This window comes from Phyllobates terribilis, unplaced genomic scaffold, assembly GCF_046119375.1.
Source record: "Phyllobates terribilis strain yellow unplaced genomic scaffold, ASM4611937v1 Scaffold_5__5_contigs__length_657084704, whole genome shotgun sequence".
NCBI classification, from domain to species: domain Eukaryota; kingdom Metazoa; phylum Chordata; class Amphibia; order Anura; family Dendrobatidae; genus Phyllobates; species Phyllobates terribilis.
Genome location: NW_027362765.1, coordinates 294,129,859 through 294,150,494, shown reverse-complemented (window position 1 = coordinate 294,150,494; position 20,636 = coordinate 294,129,859). Strand labels below are relative to the sequence as shown.

At 47.8% G+C, this 20,636-nt stretch overlaps 1 protein-coding gene across 1 annotated transcript in view; it reads left to right on the top strand.

Annotated features, from left to right (window-relative positions):
- The window catches only part of CABP4 (calcium binding protein 4), a 38,710-nt gene extending 35,862 nt beyond the window's left edge, over positions 1 to 2,848 (top strand). The window contains exon 5 of the mRNA XM_073681601.1: positions 2,630 to 2,848. Coding sequence (XP_073537702.1) covers positions 2,630 to 2,848 — 219 coding nt within the window. The remainder of the gene's footprint in view (positions 1 to 2,629) is intronic.
- The last annotated feature ends 17,788 nt before the right edge of the window (positions 2,849 to 20,636 follow it).

Here is a 20,636-nt window from a genome sequence, read left to right as displayed (position 1 = left end):
CTATACAGGCTGTCACAGCTGCAGAGGGAGAAGTTACTTTGATTGTGCACTGCGCATGACCAAAGTAACTTCCTGCCTCCTGGTGACGCGGATGTTGTCATGACGACATCGGGTCGCCATGACAACATCCGGCACCCGGCTACAGACACCGCGGGTCCCCGGAGAGGATGCAAGTATCGGCGCTTACCTCCCCTTGCCCCCGCAATGCTGCGATCGACTTCGATTGCAGCATAGATGGGGTTAATGTTCCGGGCGCAGTGCAGGACTGTTCCTGGCACATAGCACCGGGTGTCAGCTGTAACTATCAGCTGACACCCGGTGCTATGTGCCAGGAACGGTCCTGCACCACTTGTGTGCGGGCACGATCACATTACGCGCAGTAGTACGTCCCTGGGCCAATAGGCCCAGGGCACAGGGACGTACTATTACTACAAATGTCGGAAAGGGGTTAATGGGCCCCTGGTGCTATCTAATTTGTTTTTTTTGTATTTGCAATTACAGAGTTCAGACGTTTCCTGTAGTTCTTGACCAAGTTTGCACACATTGCGGCAGGGATTTTGGCTTACTCCTCCATACAGATCTTCTCCAGATCTTTCAGGTTTGGGACGGTCGATGGGCAACATTCAATTTTAGATCCGTCCAAAGATTTTGTATTGGGTTCAGGTCTGGAAACTGGCTAGTTGCCCTGGCTGTGTATTTCGGGTCATTATCATGCTGGAAGACCCAGCCATGACCCATCTTCAATGCTCTTACTGAGGTTGGCCAAAATCTCGCGATACCTGACCGCATCCATCCTCCCTTCAATACGGTGCAGTTGTCATGTCCCCTTTGCAGAAAGCACCCCCATACTTCACGGTTGGGACAGTGTTCTTTGGGTTGTACTCATCCTTCTTCTCCCTCCAAACACGGCGAGTGGAGTTGATACCAAAAAGTTCTATTTTGGTCTCATTTGACCACATGACCTTCTCTGGTTCATCCAGATGGTCATTGGTGAACTTCAAACGGGCCTGTACGTGTGCTGGCATGAGCAGGGCTACCTTGCATGCCCTGCAGGATTTTAATCCGTAACGGCATAGTGTGTTACTAACGGTAATGTTTGAGACTGTGGTCCCAGCTCTTTTCAGATCATTGGCCAGGTCCTCCCGTGTAGTTCTGGGCTGATTCCTGACCTTTATCAGAATAATTCTTACCCTACGAGGTGAGATCCTGCATGGAGCCCCAGACCGAGGAAGATTGACAGTCATCTTGTGTTTCTTCCATTTTCTAATAATTGTGCCAACAGTTGTTGCCTTCTCACTAAGCTTATTGTCTATTGTCCAGTAGCCCATCCCAGCCTTGTGCAGGTCTACAATTTTGTCCCTGGTGCCCTTAGACAGCTCTTTGGTGGAGAGGTTGGTTGGCGTGTGATTGATTGTGTGGACAGGTGTCTTTTATATAGGTAACAAGTTCAAACAGGTTCAATTAATATAGAGAATGAGTGCAGAGTAGGAGGGCTTCTTAAAGAAAAACTAACAGGTCTGCGAGAGGCAGAATTCTTGCAGGTTGGTAGGTGATCAAATACTTATTGTGATTTTATGGTTTTTATTTTTAGGTTCTGTCTCTCACTTTTGAAGTGTACCTACGATAAAAATGATAGACCTCTCCATTCTTTGTAGGTAGGAAAACTTGCAAAATCAGCAGTGTATCAAATACTTATTTTCCCCACTGTAAATACATTAATAAATGGAATGAATCTGCTAACACTGGACAATTTGAATCTAAATGTCCAACCCTTTTGTTCTCAGTGATAAGTCGCCACCAGAGCTGTCCATTAACAGCTTTCTCTATTCCCATTTGAAAACACATTAAAGCTCTGCTAAGCCATATGCTCATGTGTACATGGGTGTTGGGAAAGATAGTGATCTCCCGACAACTATTGCATCTGTATGGCCTGATGTAGATTTAGGCAAGTTTGAAGTAGATGCAGTTGATATTGTGACCATGGCTGTCTAATGTGGGACAGCACTGAAGGTATACCTATCAACACACCATCATCATCCTCACCTTAGGGTTTGGGACAGAGATATTGGTTTCGAGGCAACAAGAGCTGCTGCGTAGCACAGAGATAACCAATACTACACTTCACGCTCTACTGCATCAATAACATAAGATAAAATAAAAATGTATCCAATTTGAATTTAGACTCAAAACATGGCTGCTTCCATCACATTGCATAGTTTGGCTGTGTCAGCCTCAAACAAGTGACTGCTGCAATACCAGATACAGCCTATAGGCAAGAGTGGGCAGTTTCTGGAAGAAGCCATGTTTTTCTGCTCTGCATGACCTGGAAGTGGCTTTTACAATGTAAGTAAATGGAGCATCAGATTGAGGCTCCATATGCTTGCATTGTAATAGAGACTTCCGGCTCATTCATAGAGCATAGAGTGACCCGGAGAGTCTGAAGAGTGGGGACGTTTCTGAGAAGATGAGCGGAACAGTGTTGGATCCCAGAGGAGGCAGTAGGTGAGTATATTAACACAATCTACATTATATGCATATATATCTTTATGTGAGTGCTTCTTCAAGGGAAGATCCACCATTTGATTCACCACCAGATGAACCATTGACCTCTTTTTTTTCTGTCTGCCAGTTTGATATGAATGGAGATGGCCATATCAGTGGTCTGGAACTTCAAGATGCTGCGCAGAGTTTCTTAGGACAACCACTGAATCCAAGTGAAGTCCAAGAAATTATTCATGATGTAGATTTGAATGGGGATGGAAGAGTTGACTTTGATGGTAAGGATACAGTCTCTTACAACGGTCTTGTCTCAAATGTTAAAGGAGACCTACTTATGTCAAAACTTTAAACGTGATGGCAAGAAACACAACTGGTTGCCTTGCTTAGGACTCCAGACACCCACTTTCTGGGCCACACCTCTTATTGTAACGGGATGTGGACTTGATCATCATAGTAGTAACCCCTTTAAAATACTTCTACTGTAGAATCACAAAGTGTCAGGCCCAAAGCCTGCACCACCAAGACTTTAATTTACTACTTAAATCTTTATTGGGTGCAGTGTCGCCTTCAACGGGGTGTGTGCAAGGCTGCGTTCTTGTTGTTGCAAGATAGTGGCAAAACCGATGCAGCTTGATGTGAACACAAACCGCTATGTGTGAAGGCAGCCTAAAACACTTGAATCACTTTGGCAAATATGTTTAGATGTGGCGTTTGATGTATATAGGCATTTGGAGCCAGACTCCTTGACAACAGTGTACGTGAGAGAAGACATCTCATCACCATATCATCTTAGTAGGACAACCTAAGGCTTTGTAACTTCAAGTTAAAGGTTCTCATCATAAAATATATTAAAAGATTGCTTACTGAAAGATTTGCAAGTAGTCTACTTCTAATTTATTTTGTGGACAGTGAGTTCATGTGAGACGTTGTGTACAGTGCCTTGAAAAAGTATTCATACCCAGTGAACTTTTCTACGTTACATCCACAAACTTAAATGTATCATACTGGGATTTTTATTTGATATACCAACACAAAGTAGCAAGTATTTGTGAAGTGTAAAGGAAATAAAATATGGTTTACTAATCATTTTAAAAATATAAATCTGAAAATTGTGATGTGCGTTTGTATTCTGCCCACTCACCCCTCCTGTAGTCTGATAACCCTAAATAAAATGCCGAGTGACCAACTTCCTCCAGAAGTCACATAATTAGTCAATTAAGTGCACCTGTGTGTAATATATTCTCAGAATAATTACAGCTGTTTTGTGAAGGCCTCGGAGGTTTCTTTGAGAACATTAGGGATTGAACAGCATCATGAAAACCAAGGAACACACCAGACAGGTCAGGTATAAAGTTGTAGAGAAAAATAAAGCAGGGTTAGGTTATAACAACAACAACAAAAAAAGCAGAAGCCCTGAACAGCTCCCTTTTTGGAAGGAATATTGCTCACTGCAAACCTACCAAGACATGGCTATCCACCTAGACTGACATCCCAAGCAAGGGGAGCACTAATTATAGTCAAGCAGCCAAAAAGGGCCATGGTCCTTCTGGAGAAGCTGCAGGGATCCACAGCTCAGGTGATAGAATTTGTCCACAGGACATCTATTAGTCATATACTTAACAAATCAGGCCTTTAAGGAAGAGCAGCAAGAAGAAAGCCATTTTTTAAAGTACGCCATTAGAAGTCCTGCTTACAGTTTGTAAAAAGCCAGGTAGAGGACACAGCTAGCATGTGGAACAAGGTGCTCTGGTCAGATAAGACCAAAGTAGAAATTTTTGGGCTAAATGCAAAATGTCTGGCAGAGAACTAACACTGCACATCACCCTAAAACACCATCCCATCCCCACAGTCAAACATGGAGGTGACAGCATCATGCTGTGAGAATGCTTTTCTTCAGCAGGGACAGGGAAGAGTTGATAGAGCTAGATACAGGGCAAACCTGTTAGAAGCTGCAAAAGACTTGAGACTGGGGTGTAGATTCACTTTCTAGCTGGACAATGACCCTAATCATATTGCCAGAGCAAAAATAGAATGGTTTACATCAAAGCATATTCATGTGTGTGAATGGCCCAGTCAAATCCCATTGATAATCTGCGATGAGACTTGAAAATTGCTGTTCACAGGCGCTCTCCGACTGAGCTAGAGTGAGTGTGCAAAGAAGAATGGGCAAAATTTTCAGCCTCAATATGTGCAAAGGTGGTAGAGACATACCCCAAAAGACTAGTAGCAGAAATTGCAGTGAAAGGTGGTCCTACAAAGTATTGACTCTATTGGGGCTTTAAATAAATGAACATCATAATTTTCAGATTTATATTTTTGAAATAATTAGAAAACCATGTATCATTTCTAGTGTTGAGCGAGCATGCTCGACACTGCTCGGTACTCGCTCGAGTATCTCACTACTCGGGACGTTCGGCGAGCACCGAGTATTTCAAGGTTACTCGGGCGGGAGCTCGGGTCTCCGCCTTGCATGTTTGGAGCTCTTTACAGAGCCAATGAACATGCAGGGATTGCCAGCCAGTCACTGTAATGCCGCAGCCATGTTGTTTGTGGGCATTACAGTGATTGGCTGGCCGCACAGCGTCACCTCGAGTATTTAAAACCGGGCGCCGCCATCTTGGACACAGTTGCTCCGGATCAGACAGTGTAGGGTCAGTGCTGCTGAGCTAGGGAGAGATTTATACTGCGAAATAGTTAGTTTAGGGTCTCTAAAGCCTGCCAAATCAAACAAACAGTCCTTCTCAGGACTAATATCCATCCCAGATATCAGGCAGGCAGGCTGTATAGGAGACGCAGTGGTTATACCAACAAACTCTGCATTACAGTCCTGTGTGCTCCTGCTGGTCAAATTGCTAGACTTATCCCCAGGTCTCAGGGACCAGGAAAAATCCTTTTTTTTTTTTCATCTAAATCCTGTTTTGTTTTTCCTCAGTCAGACTGTACAAATACCCGTCTTATTAACCTTTTGGTATTCCCCCCCCCCCTAAAAAAAAAATTGAGTCTGTCTGTGAGTGTTCAGACACAAATATATCTGTTTAAAGAGTCTGGTGTAGGCCAGAGAACTAGAACTGTGTTTTTCCTCTTCCACGGTTCAAATCTGGGTGTTATCAACCTGCTTGCCTTTTTTCCCTAAAAAAAAACAGTTTGAGTGTGTCGCTAACTGTTCAGACACAAATATATCTATTTTAACAAGTCTGGTATACACCAGGAAATTATAACTGTGGGTTTGCAGTTCCACAGTTCAAATCTCTGTATTATCCACTTTTTTGTCTTTTTTCCATAAAAAAATACATTTTCAGTGTCTCGCTGACTGCTCAGACAACAATATATCTGTTTAAAAGATTCTGGTGTAGGCCAGAGAACTAGAACTGTGGTTTTCCTCTTCCACGGTTCTAATCTCCTTTTTATTACCCTTTTGCCATTGATAGTGCGAGTGTAAGCTATTTTACTTAATTTACAATGGGCAAGGTGTGTGGCAAGGGACGTGGAACTGGACGTTCTGGTGATGGTGCGTGCAGAGGACGGGGCCGTGGCCAAGGTGAAAATGTGCCACAACCAACAGCCACATCTTCTCGCTCCCACTTCTTGACCAAATTACTAGGGAAGCACACAACAAGACCACTATTGCGAACTGATCAGTGTGAACAGGTTATTAATTGGATAGCAGATAATACTACCAGGCAACTGGGCACCACCACCTCCGGTCTGTCTTCCACACGGTCAAGTGTTAGTAGCCGTGAGTCTCGACCGCATACTCCTCCTCACCCTGATGCTCCTTCTTCCCACCATGCCGAGTGTCGTCAGACAGCAACTGATCCCACAGTTGGACACTCTGAAGAGCTGTTCACTGGTGCATTTCCATATTTGGGCCCCTCGCCTGCTCCGCTTGAAGTGGTGGAAGAGGAGATCCCATGTAGCGATGGCCAAATATTTGAACAGCCACGGCCACAGGAAGGCGGCGCTGGCAATTTGTCACAACAGGTGGACGATGACGAGACACAATTGCCACAAAGTGAGGAGGAGGACCGTGGTGTGGAAGAAGAGGAAGTGGTGGATGATCTAGTAACTGACCCAACGTGGCAGGAGGATACGCAGAGCGAGGCCAGCAGCACACAGGGGGAGGGAGGCAGAGTACCCCAACAGGCAGGAAGAAGCAGTGTGGTGACCGCAGACAGAAGGCGGGCAACCGTTCCCCGTAACACCAACACGAGGGAGGTTGCCAGTACAACCGGTAGGTCTTCCAGAGTCTGGAATTTTTTAAAGACTCTGCTGATAACCCCAAAAAGGCCATTTGTACCACCTGCCAGGCCAGCATCAGCAGGGGTGACAAAACTACCAGCCTGACTACCACCAGCATGATCAGGCACATGGCAGCAAAGCACCCGACTTTGTGGGGCGAACCCCAGGGTCCACGACCAGTGTCAGCGGGTGTCACCACTGCTTTTTCCGCTGTTGTGCGTGTAAGAGAACCCCCTGTTGTGCGTGCAAGGCAATCCCCTGTCCATACTGCATGCAAAGATGCCCCCTCCTCTCAGTCTTCACTTGTTATGGCAGTTTCTCAAGAAACAGCATCAACGTCCACGTCCCACCGCAGTGTTCAATTGTCCATATCCCAGACCTTTGAACGAAAGCGCAAATTCGCAGGCAACACCCCACAGGCCACAGTTCTAAATCCGCACATTTCACGACTGCTTGCGTTGGAAATGCTGCCTTTTAGACTGGTAGAGACGGAATCCTTCTGCAACCTTATGGCGGTGGCCGTCCCTCGGTACTCGGTCCCCAGCCGACACTATTTTGCCCGGTGTGCCATCCCCGCACTACACAAGCACGTGTCCCAAAACATCTGCCATGCCCTCAACAACGCAGTTACTGGGAGAGTCTACCTGACAACGGACACGTGCTTGTGGCCAGGGACGGTACATCTCCCTGACGGCACACTGGGTAAACATAGTGGAAGCCAGGACCCAGTCGGACCTTGGGACGGAACACATCCTCCCCACACCGAGGATTGCGGGCCCTATGTCAGTCAGAGTTGCCCCCACAGTGTACAGCTCCTGCGCATCATCCTCCTCCTCCTCCTCATGTTCAGCCTCCATCTCAGATATCACCACATCAGTTACAAGCTGGAAGCACTGCAGTACTGCCTCCGCCAAGCGGCAACAGGCTGTGCTGAAACTCATAAGCTTAGGTGATAAACCTCACACTGCTTGTGAGTTGTGGACAGCTGTGAAAGAGCAGGCAGATCTGTGGCTGAGACCGTTGAACCTACATCCAGGCATAGTAGTGTGTGACAATGGCCGTAACCTGGGGGCGGCTCTGAGGCGAGATCACACACGTACCATGCCTGGCTCATGTGCTTAACCTCGTGGTTCAGCGGTTTCTTAAATCGTACCCCGAGTTGCCAGATCTGCTCATCAAAGTACGCCGCCTGTCCGCTCATTTTCGGAAGTCGGCTACAGCTTCCACCGCCCTTGCTGTGTTGCAGCAGCATTTGCAACTTCCAGCACACCGACTGGTGTGTGATGTCCCCACACGTTGGAACTCTACCCTCCACATGTTGCAAAGGATTTGTGAGCAGAAGAGAGCAGTTGTGGAGTACCAGCTGCAACAAGGCCGTCGATATTCAGGTCAGACTCCACACATAAGACCTCAGTAGTGGACCTGGATGTCTGACATATGTACCATCCTGACAAACTTTGAGGAGTCCACCAAAATGGTGAGTGGCGATGACGCCATCATTAGCGTCAGCATCCCACTTGTCTGTATTTTGAAACGCTCTCTGCAGAGAATTAAAGAGGAGGCATTGCAGCCAGAGTATGATGAGATGGATCAAGAAGCCGTAGCGGGCGATTACACACAGCCCAGCCTCATCTCATCCCAACGTGCATTGGGGGACAATGAGGGAGAGGAGGAGGAGGAAGAACAGGAGCTGGTATCATGCGCTGTAGACGGTAGTACCTGTACAACTGTCATACCGTCGGTTCAGCGTGGGAGGCCTGAGGACAGGGGGAGGAGGAGGAGGAGAGCATGATCAGTCGTCATCTTGGTGAGGACACGGAAGCCTTGCCCGTTACCAGTCTGGCACGCATGGCTGACTTTATGTTACGCTGCCTTAACCGTGACCCTCGCGTTGTCAAAATGTTGGGTGACAGTCATTACTGGTTGGTGACACTTTTAGACCCCCGCTACAAAGGAGAACTTTCACTCTCTTATTCCTGAGGTGGAGAGGTCTACAAAAATGGGGCAGTACCAGAAGGCCCTTGCTGCAGAACTGTTAAAAAAATTCCCATCTGAACACGCTAGCGGCAGAGGTCACAGTTCGTTGCCCAACCAAGGCATACAGGCGAGAGAGACGCAACTCCAATCCAGCAGAGGCAGGGGAACACTGTCAATGTTCTGGGACAGTTTTCTGAGACCCGCCCAGCTTACAGGTCCTGAGGCGCGGGGTACTCTCACAAGGAGTGGAAAGTTTCAAAAGATGGTGAGGGAGTACCTTGCCGACCATACCAGCATCCACCGTGATTCCTCTGTGCCTTTTAATTATTGGGTATCCAAGCTGGACACTTGGAATGAACTCGCTCTGTACGCCTTGGAGGTCCTGGCCTGGCCTGCCGCTAGCGTGTTATCTGAGCGTGTTTTTAGTGCCGCTGGGGGAATTATAACAGATAAGCACACTCGCCTGTCAACTGACAATGCTGACAAGCTGACCCTTATCAAAATGAGCAAGGGCTGGATTGGGCCAGACTTCTCATCACCACCAAATGACAGCAGAGTAACAAAGTCAAATCCACTGTGTTGTTTCGGGAAGTGTATTCCCATGCACCACTTCACACCCACACATGGTTATACGCTTCCTCATTTCGGTTGTTTTTTGCTCTTCTCCTTATCTTGAGCCTCCACCACCACTATACCACCAGGGTGACCGTGGTCCGTGTTGCCAGCATTGCAAGTTCCTCAGTCCTAATTTTTGACAGCTTTTGCTTGGAAGGCATATGCAAAGACTATGGGAGACCCACTCCCCAATAATGGAAATAATGTTTTTAATATGCTGTACTGCATGGCTCTTGTAAGGGGCATTGATATTGTCATTTTATTCCACTGCGACCTCCACCACTCTTCCAAGGGGCATTGATATTGTCTTTTTATTCCACTGCGACCTCCACCACTCTTCCAAGGGGCATTAAAACCATCTTGTTAAGCTACTGTGACCTCCACGTCTCTTCCACGGGGCATTGATATTGTCTTTTTATTCCACTGCGACCTCCACCACTCTTCCAAGGGGCATTAAAACAGTCTTGTTAAGCTACTGTGACCTCCAAGTCTCTTCCACGGGGCACTGATATTGTCTTTTTATTCCACTGCGACCTCCACCACTCTTCCAAGGGGCATTGATATTGTCTTTTTATTCCACTGCGACCTCCACGTCTCTTCCAAGGGGCATTGATATTGTCTTTTTATTGCACTGCGACCTCCACCACTCTTCCAAGGGGCATTGATATTGTCTTTTTATTCCACTGCGACCTCCACCAATCTTCCAAGGGGCATTGATATTGTCTTTTTATTCCACTGCGACCTCCATCACTCCTCCAAGGGGCATTAAAACCGTCTTGTTAAGCTACTGTGACCTCCACGTCTCTTCCACGGGGCATTGATATTGTTTTTTATTCCACTGCGACCTCCACCACCCTTCCAAGGCGCATTGATATTGTCTTTTTTATTCCACTGCAACCTCCACCACTCTTCCAAGGGGCATTAAAACCGTCTTGTTAAGCTACTGTGACCTCCACCACTCTTCCAAGGGGCATTAAAACAGTCTTGTTAAGCTACTGTGACCTCCACGTCTCTTCCAAGAGGCATTGATATTATCTTTTTATTCCACAGCGACCTCCACGTCTCTTCCAAGGGCATTAAAACCGTCTAGTTAAACCACTCTGAACTCCACAGCTCTTCCAAGGGGCATTGATATTGTCTTTTTATTCCACTGCGACCTCCACCAATCTTCCAAGGGGCATTGATATTGTCTTTTTATTCCACTGCGACCTCCACCAATCTTCAAAGGGGCATTGATATTGTCTTTTTATTCCACTGCGACCGCCACAGCTCTTCCAAGGGGCATTGAAATGTTGTTTTTAAATTATCTCTAACCTCCACGACTCTTCCAACGGGCATTGAATTTCCTCCTAATTTTAGTCAGCTTTTTCTTTTCAATGCATAGGCGAACACTAAGGGAGACCCACTTCCCAATAATGGGTAGGTTTTTAGTACGCTGTAATCCACGTCTGTTTCAAGGGGCATTGCAGTTCCTCATAATTTTTGGAAAGCCTTCCATTCACTGCTTAGGACAACAGTGTACAGGAGACCCAGTTGCTATAAATGGAAAAAACAGTTTAGTTAAGGCCCTCTGACCTCCATGTCACTTCCACGGGGCATTGGAGTGCTTCAACATTTTTGGTAGGCATTGCACGCACTGTATGCACTATAACTGTGTAGCCGAACCGCTCCTTTTGGTACAGAAACATATCCTACAAGACATGTGTGGTTGTCTGGCCTGATATTGATGTGAATGGTCCCTGTTCCTCCTGCTCTTTCTCCTTTACCACCACCTCATCCATCATTCATCACTTGAAGCTTTGTTTTAACGGGAGTCATAGAACTGGGATAGTAGCAGGAAAACATCCAGCAATCCTCGGAGGAGGTAGGATATGCGCCAAAACGCTGACCACCTCAGGCCTAGCCGCTACTACATACATGCGCTTGCATTCCAAGGAACAGAAAGCTAAGGAGATGGATGGCCTCATGATCATGAATAATTTACTCGTTCTGTAGGAGGCCGACCACTGCTGCTGTCTACCTTCTGAACTTTGTGTTGAAGCCTGATTGACCCAGGACCCGCAATCCTCTATATCTGGAGGACATGTTGCATCCCAGTGTCCAACTGTGTCCCGGCTTCCACAATATTAACCCAGTGTGAAGGCGTCAGTGAGATGGACCATACCTGGCCACATTCACTTGTCCACGTGTTTGTGGTTAGGCTGTCCTTCCCACTAAATGCACTGGGAAGGGCACAGGTAATGTTTTGGTATGCGCGCTTGTGTATAAGGCGCACCGGGACAAATAGGGGCGGCTGGGGACCAAGTGTGGACACCCGGCTGCCGGGGACTGAGTATGGATACCAGGCCACCGACGCAGCCATGACATGGTGGCCACCATCTGCCTCCACAAGCCTAAAAAGCCTCATTTCAAGTGCAAGCAAGCTAGCAGTATGGTATTGCAGCCTGGGGGTGGGTGGGTGGCAGGCTGCACACTTACGCTTGCATTCCAAGAAAACAAAGCAGATGCTAACTTCTATCATCATCATCATGCTCCTCACATTGGCACTCTCAACTCCCCTAATGGAGAAGCCAAGGCCCACCGGAGGAGTCTGGTTGTCTGGTGGGCTCGGCCAATGCTGCTCTAAAGCAGGCCAGGCTAAGAAAGATCCTAGTTACTTACCGGTAACGGGATTTTACAGAGCCCATGACAGCACCACCTGAGAGAGGGTATCCGCCCACCAAGGACAGGAACCTACTGAATAAAAAGGCGGTACCTCTCTTCCGCATCAGTTTTGTTTCAGAGCATGAGAGGGCCTCCGAAGACAGGTTAATACATAACCACCACCTCAACATATGTACTAAACACCTTAAAAAAGTGCACACCACAGTGATAAAGGGGAGGGAATTAATAGGGTGCTGTCATGGGCTCTGTAAAATCCCGTTACCGGTAAGTAACTAGGATCTTTTCCCCTTCTCCCATGACAGCACCACCTGAGAGATTTATAGAGATCAAATACCAGAGGGAGGGATCACCGCTTGCAACACCCTTCTACCAAAGGACAGATCAGTAGAAGAGGAAAGGTCAAGACGGTAATGTTTGTAAAATGTAGCGGGGGATGACCAAGTTGCCGCCTTACATATAATGTCGATGGGCACATCCGCCTTCTCAGCCCAGGAAGCAGCTACCGCTCTGGTGGAATGGGCCTTCAGGTTCTCAGGAACCGGCAGATTGCTAGAAGAGTAGGCTAAGGTAATAGTATCCCTGACCCATCTAGCTATGGTCCCCCTTGTAACCTTAAGTCCTTTCCTAGCCCCCTGAAAGGATATAAATAAAGCGTCACTCTTTCTCCAGGCTTTTGTCACTTCCAAATACTGGACTAACACCCTCTTAACATCTAAGGTGTGAAGCTTATGTTCCTCAGAATCCCTAGGATTATGATAGAAGGAAGGGAGAGTGATTACTTGCGTCCTATGGAACTTGGAGGCCACCTTTGGAAGATAGGCCGGGTCTGGTCTTAAGATTACTCTATCCATACATACTTGAGTGACTCTACGAGCTGATGTCAGGGCCACCAATAGAGCAGTCTTTAAAGTTAAGATTTTTTCTGAAACCTTCTCTAAGGGCTCGAAGGGAGGTTTGGTTAATGCTTCCAGAACTAAATTAAGGTCCCAAGGAGGCATTCTTGGAACAGGAATAGGTCTGGATCTATGACAGGCTTTAATAAATCTAATGATCCATCTATTTGCTGCCAAGTCATAATTATACAGTGCCCCCAGAGCCGATACCTGTACCTTAAGAGTACTGGTGGCTAGTCCCATGTTTAACCCCTTCTGGAGGAATTCTAGTATGGCCTCAATAGGAATCCTCCCTTTGGCAGACTGACCCGAGGTAGACAAGAACTTAGCCCAGGTTCTACCATAGATTCTAATTGTTATCGGCTTTCTACTTGCTAGAAGGGTAGTAACAAGATCCGGAGAAAACCCCCTTTGCGTCAATAGCGACCTCTCAAAATCCAAGCCGTCAAATGCAGGCCCGCTCTTTGGGGATGACAGACTGGGCCCTGCCTGAGGAGATCCGGGATGTCCGGAAGAACCCATGGATCTGCTTGGGACATTCTCTTCATCCAAGTGAACCATGGTCTCTTGGGCCAGAACGGGGCGATCAATATAACCCTCGCCCGTTCCTCTCGGATCTTCCTCAGGATAGTAGGGATCAGTACTAAAGGGGGTAAGGCATAAGCTAGAGTGAAATCCCACTGAATCTGCAGCGCGTCCACCGCAAACGCCCCCTCTTTTGGATTCAGGGAGCAAAAGGTTTCGGTCTTCCGATTGTGTCTGTTTGCAAACAGATCTATCTGGGGCTGTCCCCACCGATCCACAATCTGCTGAAAAACGGCTGGATTCAACTCCCACTCTCCTTGTTTCAAGATGTGACGACTCAAGAAATCGGCCTTTATGTTCTCTTCCCCTTTTATATGCAGTGCCGAGAGCGTAACCAGCCGACTCTCGGCAAACCTGAAGATCTGATCCGCTATTAACATCAGAGGGAGAGACCTGGTACCCCCCTGATGATTGATGTAGGCGACTGTTGATCTGTTGTCTGACATTATCCTGACGTGAGGACCCTGAAGAACAGAACTGAATTCTTTTAGCGCGTTTCTGGCTGCCAACAGCTCTTTCATGTTGGAAGAGAGACTTGTCTCGCTGTCCGACCAGAGGCCTTGTACAGAACGATCCCTTAGGTGAGCTCCCCAACCTTCCGCACTTGCGTCTGTTGTAATTGTATCCGACACCTGGAAGGTCCAAGGAACCCCCAAAGATAGGTTGACCGGAGATGTCCACCAGTCCAGGGAGTTGATCACAACATCTGGAAGAGATATTTTCCCATTCAGGCGACCTTTGAGCCGCCTGTCCGCTGCCAGAATCTCCTGTTGAAGACATCTGGAATGGTGCTGGGCCCACTGAACCGCCGGGATGCAAGACGTCATTGTACCCAACAGAGACATTGCACTCCTCAGGGTCATGGTCGGATTGCTGACAACCTGAGATGTTAGGGATCTGATCTTCAGCTTCTTTTCCTCTGGCAGAAGACAGGTTTGGTTTTCTGAGTCCAGAATGAGACCCAGGAAAGACTGAACCCTCTTTGGTTCCAGCCTTGACTTCTCCAGATTTAACAGCCAACCTAGGCGTCTTAGACTGGCCATGACGTCCGCCAGGGCTAGAGCACAGAGTTGACTTGATCTGCCCACTACTAAGAAGTCGTCCAGATAAGGGATGACCAAAATATCTCTTTCCCTCAAGTGCGCTGTGACCTCCAGAATGATTTTAGTGAAGACTCTCGGCGCCATGGAAATGCCAAAGGGAAGAGCTGCGAACTGAAAATGCCTTACGTGCCTGCCGAATTGTACAGCTACTCTTAGAAACTGTTGATGATCTGGCAAAATCGGGAGGTGGTAGTAGGCGTCCTTCAGATCGAGGACGCACATAAAACAGTCCGGAAATAACATCTTTATGGCCGATTTTATTGTTTCCATCTTGAACGGCCTGTAGATTAAATGGTCGTTCAGTCTCTTTAAGTTCGCAATGGTCCTGAATGAGCCGTCCGGCTTCTTTATTAGGAAGAGAGTCGAATAGAATCCTCTTCCTTGCTCGGGTGCAGGTGTTTCCACCAGAACTCCTTTCATGAGCAGAGAGAGAACTTCCTGCTGTAAGGCTATCTGTTCCGCTAAACCTCTGGGGGCTGATATTTTGAGTGTGTTCTTGGGCCTGCTTTTGAACTCTAATGTGAGCCCCCTCCTGATTATCCCTAAGATCCAAGAATTGGATGAAATTTCCTTCCAGGCAGGCAGGAAGTGGGGTGGGACAATCTTCCTCCCACCTGGGGGGAACTGTCACTTAGGGGCTTTCTTATTCTCGGAGGAGGGACCCCCAAACATGAAGCCTCTGTTATACGGCTTTCGGTCTTTCCAGCTACCTTGGTCTCTGGGAGCTTTACTGCGGCTGTATTTTCTCTTCCGAAAGGAACTGTTAAATCGGGAACCAGACACCGTGGGAAATCCATGTTTTTTGTCTGCGGCTTTATCTAGGATGTCATCTAGACCTTTGCCGAACAAGAAGTCCCCCTCACAAGGGATTGAGCACAGTTTAGACTTTGACTGCACATCCCCTGGCCAGCTCTTGAGCCATAGCGCCCTACGGGCTGCATTAGAGAGGTTTGCAGACCGGGCAGCCAGCCTAACTGAATCTGCCGATGCATCTGCCAGGAATGCAGCCGCTCCCTGCACAAGAGGAAGGTCTGATAGAATTTTCTCCCTGGACACATTCCCCCTGATCTGGTCTTCCAATTGTTGAAGCCAGATCATCATAGATCTAGCAGTGCAGGTCGCTGCTACTGCCGGTTTAAGGGCCCCTGCTGACGACTCCCAGATTTGCTTAAGGAAGGACTCCGCTTTTTTATCCAGCGGGTCTTTTAAGGCTCCTAAATCCTCAAAGGGCAGAGTGGATTTTTTTGAAGATTTTGAAATGGCCACGTCAATCTTAGGGGTTTTGTCCCATTTAGCCGCATCCTCACCCTCAAAGGGGTACCTCCGCTTGGAGGATGACGGCAGCTGACCCTTCCTCTCCGGTTTCTTCCATTCCCTTTCTATCAGAGATTTAATCCGGTCATTGACCGGGAATGAGCGTCTCCTCCTTTGGTCTAAGCCCCCGAACATAACATCCTGGACTGTTCTGGGCACTTTGGTATCGGTAATACCCATAGTCCCTCTGACGGCTTTAACTAGTCTCTCAGTATTATCAACCGAAAAACAAGGTCTGCCCCCCCCCCATCATCATCCGAAGACTCCGATGACGATGAGGAGTGATTAGAGGAGGAAGGCAGTTCTCTCGTAAAACGGGACTCCACTGAGTCCTCTGATTCTGAAGAAACTAGTTTTCGCTTCTTCTTTTTGAGTGAGGTTAAGCCTCTTAAAGACTCTCTGACCTCTGTCTGGATTAGATCCTTTAATTCTAAAGAAAACCTGGGGGACTCCTCTGCAATGGTTTTCTGAATACAGTCCGAGCAAAGGTTTTTGGCATAGGAGGTGGGAAGACCGATTTTGCATAAAGCACACTCCCTGTTTTTACTTTTAGCACTACACTTCTTCGCCTCCTGCCCCAAGAAATAAAAGGAGAAGAAGGAGGAAAAGAGAGAGAGAGAGAAGAGCACATTATTCAAGGTGAGACTTTCACGAAGATCACTCAACACACTGCCGTTCAGACTAGGGTACCGGAGGCGGTGGTTGCCGTTCACATGAGGGCTCCCATCTGGCGGAGGTGGACTGACGAAGTCTTTTCTGACCAGTCTTGCCGGAACTCGAACGCCCCTCACTGCTGTGACTTTGTCGATGGGAAGATTCCCGTTCCATTTGTTTGAGCTGCTTTGATGGCTGTGGCTGCTGCTGTACTTCCTGTGGCGGTGACAGCTGCTGCCCAGGTGACTGCGGTTCCTCATCCATCATGGCGGGGATGCAGACACCGCCATCCTGATTGCTCCCCATCCTTAAAAGCAGTAGGGCTCCACCTCCTTTAGGCTCCTCCCCTTCCGGCAGCGTGCTCATCTCAATCTCTTTTTTTTTTTTTTTTTAATTTTAGCCAGCTGGCGCGCTACCCGCAGATCCACTTGCCTCTGCGCGTGCGCAGCCCAGCAGCACCTGGCGCGCTTGCAGCGGGATGACAGCTTCCCACCCGCGCATGCGCAGACCCGGCTTCCGGCGCACTCCGTGATAGGGCGCGTCAGCACCCCGCGCGTGCGCAGCCCTGACTTCCGGTGCGCTCCGTCACAGGGTGCGACGCGACCCCCACGTGCGCAGCCCGGAAGACCTGCCGGCCGGCGCGCTCAGTTCATCTTTGCGAGGCGCAGACCCGGCCGCAGGCCCCGACGCACGCGGGGAGGAATCCAAAAAAAACCAGCACCTCCTCCCCACACGCAGACCCGGGCAGCAGCCAGACGGGCTGGGAACAGGGACCATCTGCTGCTTCCACGGCCTCCAGGCCGCACCGTCCATAATCCAGGTACGTGAGGTACCACCTGGTGAGTCTCCCATCAGGGACAGGAACCAAAACTGATGCGGAGGAGAGGTACCGCCTTTTAATTCAGTAGGTTCCTGTCCTTGGTGGGCGGATACCCTCTCTCAGGTGGTGCTGTCATGGGAGAAGGGGAAAAAGTGTGGGGAAGGTTACCGGGACAAATAGGGGTGGCTGGGTACAGAGTGTGGACACCCGGCCGCCGGGGACTGAGTGTGGATACCAGGCCGCTGACGCAGCCATGACATGGTGGCCGGCGTCTGCCTCCACAAGCCTAAAAGGCCTCATTTCAAGTGCAAGCAAGCTAGCAGTATGGTATTGCAGCCTGGGGGTGGGTGGCAGGCTGCATACTTGCGCTTGCATTGCAAGAAATGGGGGAGGTACAATTGAATACTGCCCTGGGACAAGGAGTTGCACGGGGATAGTTGCAAGTCTGCATCTTCTGATGCGGCAAGAATCACTTCTGATGGGCACACTTTTAGGCAGTGACCTGGGTGTCAGAGATACTTCCAGGGATCTTCCCCATGCTGTTCCCATGTCTTTTCAGCACTGTATGCATGTGTCACACAGCACATGGGCAGATAAGGTTGTAAAATGTTAAAATGACATTTCCCGGTGAATGTATTTGTCACGGTTGAAAGCAATACAAAAGTGCAAAACCGCATAAAAAATGCTACTTGCGAACATAGCCCAAGGTGTGGAGGAGTATTTTTGTTTTTGGTCATTTATTTTACCTTATACACATATTTCACAGGAAAGCAGTTTCAGTTTCGTTTTTGAACGTTTTATTGTGAGCTCGTAAAAGTGGCTTAATACATCTGACCACGTTGTTGACAGCAGTGACCTGGGGGTCAGAAATGCTTCCTGGGATGATCCCCATGTCATTTGAGCACTGTCACTATCGTTTTGGGCACTTTTTAGGCTGTGTGCCCACTATGCGTTTTCCAAGCATTTATGCTGCGGAATTTCCACAGCATAAACGCTTGGGAAACGCTTGGTAATCCGCCCCCCCCCATGATCCCCAATGACAAGCCGCAATGTCAATGACCATGCTGCAGATTTTTCCGCAGCATTTATGCTGCGCTCAAAAATCCGCAGCATGTCCCTTAATTTTGCGGACACGCAGCGTAATCGCCGCCATTGACTTGCATTGTAACGCATAATATCCGTGTCAGTACATTTGTACACACGGATATTATGCGTTTCTATGTGCGGATGGTACCCAAGTCTGGAGGAGAGGAGACTCTCATCCAGACCTGGGTACCATAGAAACTGTAAAAAAAAGAATTTAAAATAAAAAATAAAGTTTATACTCACCTTCTGATGTCCTCCCGGTGTTTTGTCCGCTCCGTCTGGTCTCTTGCAATGCTCGCGCTGTTGTGAAGGACATGCCATGACGTCACTGAGTCATGTGACCCATCACATGGCTCAATGACGTCACCGCAGGTCCTTCACAACAGCGCGAGCCGCCCAACACAGCGGACGCGGCAGAGAAAACAGCGGGAGGACAACGGAAGGGGAGTATAAACTTTATTTTATTTTTTACCATTCTTATTCTTTTTTTTTAACTAACTTGGTCACACTACTATAAATCCATGCCGGTTGCATGGATTTATTTAGTGTGAACAAGTTGTCAAGCACTTTTCCAAGTGATTCTAAAATCGCTTGGAAAAGCGCTTGATAACCCGCATGCAGAAATGCATGCAAAGACGCTTGACAAACGCTTCTACCTGGCAAGAAAAACGCATGTGAAAAAAGCATGCGTTTTTCCTGCCAGGGAGAAGCGTAAAAAATATGCAGCATTTCTGCATCATGGGCACATAGCCTTAGGCTTTCTACAGACTGCCAGGGGGGCTGCCACAAAAATGCTCGGGTCTCCCATAGACTAACATTGGGCTCGTTGCTCGGGTCGAGCACCCGAGTATCACAGTGAGCTTGGCCCGAGCTTCGAGCACCCGAGCATTTTAGTGCTCGCTCAACACTAATCATTTCCTTTACTCTTCACAAATACTTGATCCTTAGTGTTGGTATATCAGATAAAATGCCAATAAAAACATTTAGGTTTGTGGGTGTAATGTGGAAAAGTTCACGGTCTATGAATACTTTTTCACGTCACTGTAGATCCAAGTCACCAAACAGAATAGACCAGGCATAAGGCTGTGTGCCCACTATGCATTTTTCAAGCGTTTTTGATGTGGAATTTCCACAGCAGAAACGCTTTAAAAACGCTTGGTAATCCGTGCCCCATGATCCCCAATGAAAATCTGCATGTTCCGTGCCCATGCTGCGGATTTCTCCGCAACGGATTTTCCTTGCGGAAAAATCCGCAGCATGTCCATTATTTGTGCGTTTCTGCATACGGATTTGAGGTTCCAATAGACTTGAAAAACGCAAGTCAAATCCGCATGTAAAAACGCGTGTAAAATTCGCTGCAGAAATTTTCTGCATCGTGGGCACATAGCCTAAATCTCTCAGCAAGCTTAGGTTTAGATGAGCACTAAATGTGAGGATCAGTCACATCAGCCCCGTGTACCTGACTGCATAGCAGATGGGTACAGCAGTTAGCTGCTATTTCCAGCACTGGTCTGGTCCATAAAATGGACCAATATGGTGCATGCTGCAATTTCTGCCATGCTGACAAAGAGCGAAAGTACTTATGTTCAACCATATCCTAATGCCGATTTACGGCTTGGCTCCAACCCCCAGTAAACATTTCTCACATCTGTAAAGTACACCAAGGAGCCGATTCATCATTTGCAGATTGTTAGGTGACTTTTTCTTTGTGGTATTTATTTACATTTTTTATGTCACATTCTCCAAAATAGTGTACACAGTTTGATGAATTTTGCGCAAAAGTAATATGGGCTGTTCATTGCTCAGACAACCCTTCTCGATCGCTATATTCGCCACCGGAGAATAAAAGCTGCCTGTGCCTGGTCTCTCGTGATGATATGTCATGTGAGCCCTGCAGTCAATCAATGGTTGCTTCAGTCTCACTTCCTTCAGACGTACCGTCTGGAGGAAGACAGCAAGCAGCAGCAGTTCTCATACCTTCCGGATGTCAGTTACGTCTGAAGGCAGTGAGAGAAGTGACCGCTGACTGGCTGCAGGGCTCACGTGACATAACGTCAGGCAAACCCCTGCACAGATGATGCTGGAACTGTTCCACGACCAGAGTTGAGCATAGCATAGTTTACATTTTAAAGGGTGGGGAATATAGTGATTGAGTAGAAGAAGAAGGAGTTGTCCAAAAGAGTGGGA